Source organism: Athene cunicularia (assembly GCF_003259725.1).
Source record: "Athene cunicularia isolate RWA chromosome 4 unlocalized genomic scaffold, athCun1 chr4_part3, whole genome shotgun sequence".
Classification (NCBI taxonomy): Eukaryota; Metazoa; Chordata; class Aves; order Strigiformes; family Strigidae; genus Athene; species Athene cunicularia.
In genome coordinates, this window is record NW_020799100.1 from 11,476,986 (window position 1) to 11,487,093 (window position 10,108).

General features: G+C 45.7%; 2 protein-coding genes across 2 annotated transcripts in view; one reads left to right on the forward strand and one right to left on the reverse strand.

Moving 5' to 3' along the window:
• The window catches only part of LOC113480218 (glutamine amidotransferase-like class 1 domain-containing protein 3A, mitochondrial), a 5,657-nt gene extending 935 nt beyond the window's left edge, over positions 1–4,722 (forward strand). Inside the window, exons 2-4 of the mRNA XM_026848840.1 lie at positions 1,486–1,657; positions 2,440–2,641; positions 3,985–4,722. Coding sequence (XP_026704641.1) covers positions 1,486–1,657; positions 2,440–2,641; positions 3,985–4,177 — 567 coding nt within the window. The 3' untranslated portion in view covers positions 4,178–4,722. The remainder of the gene's footprint in view (positions 1–1,485; positions 1,658–2,439; positions 2,642–3,984) is intronic.
• LOC113480217 overlaps positions 1–7,513 on the reverse strand; it is a 21,500-nt gene extending 13,987 nt beyond the window's left edge. The window contains exons 1-2 of the mRNA XM_026848838.1: positions 7,066–7,513; positions 75–270 (exon numbers count right to left, since the gene is read on the reverse strand). Of these exons, the coding sequence (XP_026704639.1) occupies positions 75–189 (115 nt within the window). The 5' untranslated portion in view covers positions 190–270; positions 7,066–7,513. The remainder of the gene's footprint in view (positions 1–74; positions 271–7,065) is intronic.
• Positions 7,514–10,108: the final 2,595 nt, after the last annotated feature.

Consider the following 10,108-nt stretch of genomic DNA (forward strand, 5'->3'; position numbering starts at 1 on the left):
CCCCCCCCACCCCACCCCCCCCATTCCAAAGAGTTCAAAGTGTGCATTCATTGTGGCTTAAAGCTGAGACTTACCCAAATTTATTCTCCATTGTGTGTAATTTTGCCTCTTCTCTCCTGGAGCTGCTACAGTCGCTTCCCTCCTGCCATATCCCGAATTGGCAGGTTTGGAGCACCATCCTGCACTCATCCCTTGATCAGCAGGGACCTCTCGTGGAGGAAACTCAGGCGTTATTTCAATCCCCTCCTTTTATTTTTCAGTCATGCATGCCTAAGGAACAAAGAATACAATAGCATAGCATCGACTAGCATAGACTAGACTATTTCAGTTGGAAGGGATCTACAACAACCTTCTAGTCCAAATGCCTATCCACTTCAGGACTGACCAAATTAAAGCATGTTATTAAGGGCATTGTCCAAATGCTTCTTGAACACTGACAGGCTTGGGGTATCAATCATCTCTCTAAGAAGTCTGTTCCAGTGTCTGATCACCCTCTTGGTAAATAAATTATTCCTCATGTCCAGTTTAAACCTCCCCTGGTGCAGCTTTGAACCATTCCCACATTTCTTATCACTGAATTCCAGGGAGGAGAGCTCAACACCACCCTCTCCACAGCCCCTCCTCGGGAAGCTGCAGAGAGCAATGAGGACACCCCTCAGCCTCCTTTTCTCCAAACTGGAGAAACCTAAAGTCCTTAGTCGCTCCTCACAAGACATGCCTTCCAGCTTGTCACCAGGTTTGTTGCCCTCCTCTAGATGCCTTCGAGTACCTTCACATCCTTCTTAAATTGTGGGGCCCAGAACCACAAAGGTTGTTCAGTCCCAAAATCTATTGCTCATCTGTTTGCCACCCTCCAATCTTAATTTCTGCATGTGAGCTGAAGGAAGGGGAAGCATTTTCCAGAAAAAGAAATATTCTGGCTTTGGGAAAGCAGTGTCTGGGGAAGAGAAACTCAAAGTCTTTTGAGGGAGGCATGGTGGTTTGACAGCAGTTTGCTGGGTGGCCAGCACACATAGGGGATGACTGGCTTTGTGGGGGCAGCTGGGTCAGGAATGGGGCTGCCCCAGTGAAGGTGACTGATTGGGGTGCAGGTGAAAACCTCTAAGAAATGGCTTCACCAATGGCTCTTGGGACACCTTGTCTTCCTAGGAAGGAGTCACTGTTCCCTCTCCAGCACTACAGCACCCAAAAGAAGCAGTGTAGGCTAGCTTCTTTGCTTTCACCTAACGTCGCCCTCATTCCTTTAAGGTCAGGGTAAATGTTCCTGTGCAGAAGCTACAAAAGACCCTTCTTTCTTCCTCCTCCCTATGACAATAACCTTCCTGATGCCAGTAACAGATACAGGTTAACCTGAAGGCCACTGCATTCACCAACAAAGTTCTTTCCTAACAAAGTAACTCAAGCATTTTCATTCACTACCTATGATTTTTAACATGCTTAGGATACATGACTGAAGGATAACAGACCTTTCCCTTCCCTCCCCAGGCAGAGGTTTATGCTCCTGATGTTGATCAGATGCATGTGGTGGACCATGTAAAAGGACAGCCCACTCAGGAGAAGCGCAATGTGCTAGTTGAAAGTGCCAGAATAGCCAGAGGCAACATCAAGGATCTAGCTAAGCTGGATGTCAAGGAGCTGGATGCCCTAATCATACCAGGTAGGACAGCATGCAGGGTCTGCATGCCCAGCGTCTTGGGAACAGCTTAGGTATGCTGTAAGCCTTGAATGACATGGCAGTCAGGGGCTGGAGAGGAACTGGGCAGAGCCACTGGGGAAGATGACAGGCTGGAAACAGGGACTGGAAGGACAGACATCTTCCATCTGTGCTGGCACTGGCATGCTAACTCGGATTTATATTAAAAGAGCATATGGCAATGCAGACGCTTATCCTAAGAAGAGAGGGCAGGTATCTGCCAACTGAATTATTCTTTGTACCATCTACTGAGCTTTTTATTACTGGATGTAAAACTAACACCTGCCTCACCAACATGCCTACCTCCTTATCAGGAGAAGAAAAGCCTGAGACAGAGAGTGACTCAAAAGCAGAAAGCTGTGTCACTCTGGCAATTCATCTTTAGTGGAATATGACCACATGATTTCAGGGGGGGATGGATTAGGCCTGCAGCAAGGATTAAGAGACAAGTGAAAACTTGTTAGCATGTTCTACCATAATTCAGTTATTACTCAGGGTGAAACGCAGTACCCAACAGAGTACTGACACCTCCCCACTTCAGATCTCTATGGAAGCAAAGAAGGTGCTTTGATGTCTCATCTCCTGGCAGTCAGCTCAGAGAGGTTCAGCTTGTCTGTTTTTAAGTCTTTTATCAACATTGGACAAATGCCGCCATCCACCAAATCCATTTTAGCATTCTATCAAGTAATATCTGAAAAAAATCCGGAGTACTAATCTTGTGATCTAACCTGTTTCTCTTTTCTTAGGTGGCTTTGGAGTGGCTAAAAACCTGAGTACTTGGGCTACCCAAGGCAAGAACTGCATCATCTGCAAAGAGGTGGAGGATGTCCTGAAGGCATTCCACGCTGCCAAAAAGCCCATTGGCCTGTGCTGCATTTCCCCAGTGCTGGCAGCCAAAATCTTCCCGGGCTGTGAGCTGACCGTGGGTCATGACACAGAGTGTGAGAAGTAAGTAACCTTGGGGTGCTGATATGAAATCACACCATGAACATCGTAGAATCAGCAATGCTCCCCAATGTATGCAGCATCCTGTTTCAACTATCCTGTGCGGGTAGATGAAAGTCTTGTGATGATTAGTGCTGAGAGCAAATGATCCATATCATGCATTTATTAAATTCACCTTGGCTGTTTGATAGATTAAATAATCAGAGTTTTTGATGCACCACTTATCACTTACATATTCCTCTACATATGTCTCATGTTAAAATTAGAAATCTAACTTCACTTCTTACAGTTTTCTGTAATGGGGGTGTTTTACCATGCACAGGCATGAGACAGCAAGAACTGCAAAGGAATAAATTAGATTTTAAGTCAGGAAGACATTCAGATTTCTGGAAAGGAGGATTCTGTCCTTCGCTTGCCTGAGGGTCAAGCAGAAGGATACCTGAGGGATGAGTGGAACAAAGACAAGTATCAGAAGGGTACGGGCGCTTGTTTCCTTCCAGCAGAAGGCAAAAGCCATCCTGCAACAACGCTCTTACCTCAGACAAACACCACTTCAAAGACAGACTCTGCTGTAGCTGCTGCCTCTGGAGTGAAGCATTTAGTAACTAGGGCCCCTTGGATGACTTAACAGTTAAAACCTAAAAGTTGAGACATTTCAAGTTTTATTATTGTCAGCAGATCAGAGCGCATGCTATACCAGCAGATTTGTTTTCATTTCTGTATACTTCATCCTACAAGCCCGTGGCTTAAAATAAGACATTTTAAATATAATCTTGTATTTGCCTCCCAATCTAGCACCCTGTCTCATGCACCTCTTGGTCCCAGGGTAGGAGAGACACCAGACCCCTGACTCACAAAGTTAAGCAGATCCTAGGTAGGAGCAGGATGGTTACACAAGGCTTGGCAGTGTTAAGAAAGGAAGGGAGTTAAACTGTCCTTACTCATATGGGAAAGCTGTGACTGAATTGTCCCAATGGCAGGGAAGGGAACTACGACGGCTCTTGCTAGGGCTAGGAAGTAATGTCACTTGTAGGAATCTAGTGAAAAAAACCCAAACAAACCTAAACATAAAGTCTGGAGTGGGCAGAGTTAAATAGTGGAACATCTAGGTCTTATTTTGGCTTTACTTCAGATTTTTAACTCTCTGTAATCTAGAGGTTTTCTTGATTCTATAACCCTGGAGAAAGTTCTCTGACAGGAACAGATTTGGATTCTATTCAGCAGACTTTCTCTAGGGACTGTCTGTCTCTCTGTAATCAACATACTTTTCACTCTAGGCCTTTGTCAAATCACTCTGCATAATGATAGTTTCCCCACACAGTCTTTATTCTCTTTTCTTCTTGTAGGTGGCCTTACGCAAAGACTGCTGAGACCATGAAGGAGCTTGGTTGCAAGCATGTGAACAAACACGTCACTGAAACTCATGTGGATATGAAGAACAAGCTGGTAACCACCAGCGCCTTCATGTGCAATGCCCCCATTCATGAGATCTATGACGGCATTGGAAAAATGGTCAAAGAAGTGGTCAGACTTGCCTGAATGCACAAAGTCATAGAATCCATCTCCTCTGGAGTGCAGGCATTGAGCCTCAGATAACCTTCTTCCCCTCTTACACCTAAATTTAAACAGGCAAATTGCTACCCAAACAGACTTCTCCCCCCCCAGCAGCCCACAGGTGGCTGCTGAGGAGGGACAACTTCAGAGCAGTGGAAGTGTTGGCGTGTTCTGCCAAGGAGACACAACTTACTGAGAGCAAACTGGCAGTAACTGGAGTGTGGGCACAAAATGAGCTGGCATGCAGAAGCCACATTTCCATGGGACTTTGTTTCCACTGTCTTTGGTTCTGAGTGGCTGAGGAATTGCCTGGGTCATGTCAGCCGTGACTGTGCTGACCTGACATGTGCATATCATGTGTCAACAGGAATTGGTCCCTTTCTGAGATTCCTTCCTTTCTGAGATTCCTTACACATCCATCTTTGCCAGCACTTCAAAGCTCTCCACACACCTCCACCTCACAGAAGAGATAAGTTAGTGGCAAAAGGAAGGAACATGTTTCTGCTATTGAATAAAACCTGATGCTTTTTATATGGGCTGATTTCTGCTTTCATTTTTTGTTTTTTTACTCTGGATTAGGACATGCTTTTAGTGCTACTGGTTGGCCAATGGCAAAAATGATACAGGAAGAAGTCACCAGCAACAAACCCCAATTGTTTTGCTATGATTTGTCAGAACCCAGACTTGGGCATGAATATGACATGGGTGAAAGCAGACTCAAACCAATGTTAGCATCCAGGTCTAATGGGAAGAGGTTAAATTCTTTGTTTGTATTATCAGGTGGCCTGGTATGATACTACGGAGTATTTTGGAAGCAGCCTTCCATACTGCTCCAAGGCAGAAAGAGACCAAGATGAGGTCTGGGCATACCAGAGAAAGCAGTGCAATTTCCAGTCCCTTCCAGTCTCTAGGAAAATTCCTAGAAACAACCTAGAAGCAACAGTTCTGGATTGCAACAAGGGACAGACAAGATACCCATCTAGGTGAAACCTGAATGGCAAGCTGTGAACTGGCTGAGTGAGAGCAAAGTCTGGCAAGCAGAAGGCACTAAAAAAACCCAGTATCAGAGCAGCACAGTTGTTCAGATAACAGGAGGCCAGGCACTGGTTTTTACGGACAGAGGGAACCATTTGTCCATGTAACCTGACGACTCTGCGGGAGCTGTAAAGACCACAGCAACTTACACTGGGCTGAAGCAAGCCTGCTGAGAAGATTTAGTCTTGATCTGAAGACACCAATGTAGTAATTGATAGTTCATTCCCACAGTTAACCAACGTCATTTAAGATAAGCCATGCTTTATTTCTCTCTTACAGTTGAAGATCTTCTAGCCCCTGGATGCTGACAGGTTTGTCTCCATTAGCTTCAAGAGCTTTTTAGATGGTAGCTGGTATGTTCTTATGTAGGTTCTTATTATACAGGTAGTATCATATAATTGTTAGATTGAGTTGTTTAATTATCTCAGTGCAAGACGTTTTCTAAGCCAGCAAATATTTTCTGAGGCTCTTCTTAGCAAACTCTTCAGACTTTTTACATCTTTTTCAAAACACCAGCGTGTTTTTGCACTCTCATCATCATGGCAAGGTCCTTTGAGACTACACTGGTGGCCAGAGCGGCAAGAAATTTACCCACATGCTGCTATGGTGCTGCAAAGAGAGGTTCAAACACATCTGGCAGTGACAGAACAGCCCAGAGTAGCATAATACAGTAATTCTTCCCAGGTTTCTAATTAAAAAGTAGCTTAGCCAGTCACTCTTTCCTGTGTTACTTTTTTCCACTGATTCTCTTACCAATCTTTTTCACCCTGTTGGCCACCTTCCATAACCCTCTGGAAAGGTGTGAAAGCCTCCAAGACATAGACCAGGCAGTTTTGGGACAACAGCTGCCAGGAAGAGGAGGAAAATGTTTGCACAAAAGGTCCAGTTCCCTTGGACCTTTGACAATCCCCCACAGAGAATTGGGGGGAACATGCGAACCAGAGTAACATTCAGTCTGAATTAGCATTTAATCAGGACAGAAGCACAAATCCATAGGAGACCAGGCCTCAGAGCTGCAGTTTTTTCCCCATACTGTTACTTTTGAAGGGGAATCCACAGCTTAAACTGTTCATTACCTTATGGAATGTAAATGTTTCCAAGCCCTTGAACTCTTGTTTTATGCACAGCGCAGGAGTTCAGGAAAGGTACAGAAGTTTCTGCCAAAAGCACTAACTTTTGAGAGTTATACAGGATTTTCTGAGATTAAGAGTGTTTTGACTGACTTCTCAGATAGGCTGAAAACCTACAGGATGTAAATACAGTGGGAGAATTCCAGGGACTGGGTAAAGAATTTGAATTAACCCCTGACTTAGATCCAACCCACACAGACACAAAGCTAGTAACACTGCTGGGACACAGAAAACTGTTTGCACTAGCAGAGCATGAAAATCAACCCCAAAGATTAAATATTAACAGTATTTTGGTATGTTTTGACACCCAGAAAAGGCAACAAATGAGAAATAAGGAAGCTGGAGAAAAGTGACATTGTAACTAGTTGTTTATATGGGAATAGGAGAGAAAAAGAAAATCCTGTAGTTATGGTTCGGTCAGCGTCAGAATCCATAGGAACTCCACATCCCCATCTCCATCCACATCTGCTTCATCAATCATCTCCTGTGGGATAGCAAAGACTTGGAGACCAGGTTAGGTTGGATCTTAGAAGGTGGATGCTCTCAAAGTGCAAACACCAACGAAGGTCTCAGGCAAGGCCCAAGCAAGACAGAGACTGTGTCCATTGCAAAGCAACACAGCACAATCCCCCAACCAGTCTTCCCCACAGCTAGATGCTCCCCTCCCTCCCCAAGAGCACAAAAGGAGTATGTTTGTAATTCAAAAACCTGCAGCTCCTCATCCATGATGTCTTCTCCAACCTCACTAGCCATCACCTTTTGATTCTCAAAGATCTCACCAGTGCCATCACAGTCAAACACTTCAACAGCTTCCAGGATCTCCTTTTCCAAACATGGCTCTGCCTTAGCAAGGAAATGAAAAATGCCATTGTGTAAACATGACATCATACCACCCTACAATCCCTAGGCAGGCACTTTAGCCAGCAAACATTTGCAATCAAATCCAAGATATTTTGGGGAAAACATGGCTATAGAAGAGGGTAATCTGCTGTTATTTCAGATTTTCTTCCCCCCGCCCCACATAACTGTATATTAAAGGAAACACTCCAAGAGATGCTGTCTGTGCAGCATGGGGGCTTGGCCTGGAATATACTGGCCAATCTTTGTCAGAACAAAGGGGACTAGCACTACTACTCGAAGAGGAAGCAGCTGCCAAGAATGATCCAATGGCTACAGCTTTATTTTATTTCAAAAGTGAGCCAGGCCAGTGCTGGCTCTTACTGCCTTTACTCACCTCACACAGAGCGAATGCATACACAAGCCTGCAGTTGGGTGTGGACTTTGACTGAACTAGGGGGGAAAATGGGGATCTTCACTGCCCCCTTAGCATGAGTCCCGTGCCTACACGATACACAGCCTGTCAACTATGATCACATTGACGCCATGCCAACTATGCCCCAGCCATCTCCCACAAAGCCTTGCAATGAAATGGGAAGGATGGGAGACAGAACCAGGCAAGCCGGTGCTTCTTGAGAATGGCCTATGTCTGCCTGCAGCCAAGCACTTGATGATATGGAGGTTTTTGAGCCACAGGAATCTCAGATGGGTGATGAGAGGACATAAAGTAAAGAGTTGGTGTTGAACAGCAGCTCTTCAGTCTCTGCACAAGCTTGAGTGGCTGTTGCCTGCCAGAGGTACTGACAGTGTCAGTGGGTAGTGAGGAATGGTTTTGCTACAGATGGTGAATTGTTCATCTGATGTATGACATTTGCTCACCAATGTCTTGAACTGAAGAAAAATAGCCCTGTGACTCTGAAGACAAAACTGAAATTTCATGTGCAAATGTTTAAGGAAGGAAGTCAGGGCTCCTAGGTGCTGTGTGTGCTCAGGGCACTCCAGGATGGGAAGGACTTGGCTGCTGAGATGCAGCTGTCATCTGAACTAGCCATCCCGCTTCCTCTATAGTTCACAATAAGAGGTCAGAAGTGTAAGGACAATTCACCTGAAGGTAGATCTCTAAAATAGCTCAGATGAAACTCCTGAAACACTTCTGTTTCTCCCCTGCAGGGATCCAGTGACCCAATCTACTGTGGCTACCTGCATTGTAAAGCTAGCCAAGAGGAATTTCACTCTTTGTGATTAGCTAGGCTCACGTACCATTTTTTAACTCATCACCTGCAGAAACGACTTAAAGGTTAGCTTCCCTGACCCTTCTTCACTGAATCTAGAGGCAATTTTCACCTTCTCTCTCCCCAGTTCACAGCCCTTACTGTTATCTGCCAAAAGAGAAAACAGACCAACATGTTTGGTGTACAAATCAAACAGAAAAAAAAAGGGAAAGATGTTTGAAACAAGCAGGTACTTGAAAGTGGTGGAAAAGCCCCCACTATTCATCAACAGCTATTCATCCACCATTTTGCCTCTAGAGAACAGGGTTATGTAGTTGTCTAACATCAGTAGTATGAGGCTGTGAAAAATCAGCAGTGAGAAGCTGTCAGCATGGGCCAAGAAGGGAGGCTTCAGTCCCTCCTAAGGATACCTGGCTAGCAAGTTGGCACAAACCTTACACCACTGATGGCTGTGTAACAAGTTGGAGTTCAGACAGCAAAGTGTGTTAGCACAGCAAGTGGTCCAAATGCAATAGGTGGCAAACACCAATTGATGTCCCGCTGCTGAGCAGCGTTTATCAGGTGTTTGTAAATGATTAGCCCCATTTGCAACATGTATGTTTACTGCCAGTAAGTTCTGTTTGGCTACAGTAATTTAAACAACTGTGGTTCCAAAGCAACCGTGTCATTTCTACCAGCCTGAGGGGATTCCAGCTTCTGATCTGGGTTACTCAGACTGTGCAAACACATCCCGAAGGCAGCAGACTGAACAGCCTTCAGCTACAGAAACTTGTACCATGTTTGTAAAGGCCATTAAGAGGATAGGGGTTGTGAGAATTGCCTGAAAAATGTCATTCCTCCTCAATTTCTTAAGGATGGGGGTCACTGTAAAGAAAGACAAGGTAGAGGACTTCTGAGATTTGTTCTGTAACATCACAGAAAAAGGACCTTAACCTCCTACTGATCTGGGCTGAACTCAATCAGCAGCAGAGTGATGACAAGCTCTACATGCTGTTATAAACTCCCGCTGCAGGCACAGTGGTAATACTATAGGCAATATTGCAGTAATACGACCTTCCACGTGAAACGGGTTATGAAGGATACGGTCCACATCCATGCCTTTTTTTGAGTCTGCCTAAACAAAGTCCCTGCAGCACAGTTTAATGCTATCTTGGTGAATCAGTGAAAATGCGACAGAAGAGATTCACAACCAGGGTAGGAAAGTAGAAGGCTGTGCCTCTAGAGTGGTGGCACAGCTTCACCTGCTAAATGCTCACTGTGACCAGAGGTTCCGCTTCCCGACCATTTTCTCCTCCACAGCCCAGAGGCATGTGAAAGAAGCAACGCGGCTGTGTGGGGCTCCATGGGATTGGGGGGGAGGCATGAGGACTAGAGAGGAGTCACTAAACCTCACAGCCTTTGCTTTCACCACTAAGCACGCTGCATTTTTACAGCTTCTTGCCTTCAAGTCGCTGAAGCTATTAGGCCCGAGCCCTCGGGATCGAACAACTCAAAGGCCTCCCCGCAGCCGGGGACGCGGCGGTTGGTTTCTCTGTCGGGGAGCTCCCCCCGGCGGCGCTTCCCTCACTGCTGTACCTGTACGCCTGGGGAAGAGAGGTCCACAGCCCTCAACCAGGCCGGCGCGGGGCCCGGGACCGGTAGCAGCCACCCCCCTCCCGCCCTCCCTCAGAGCCCACGGAGCC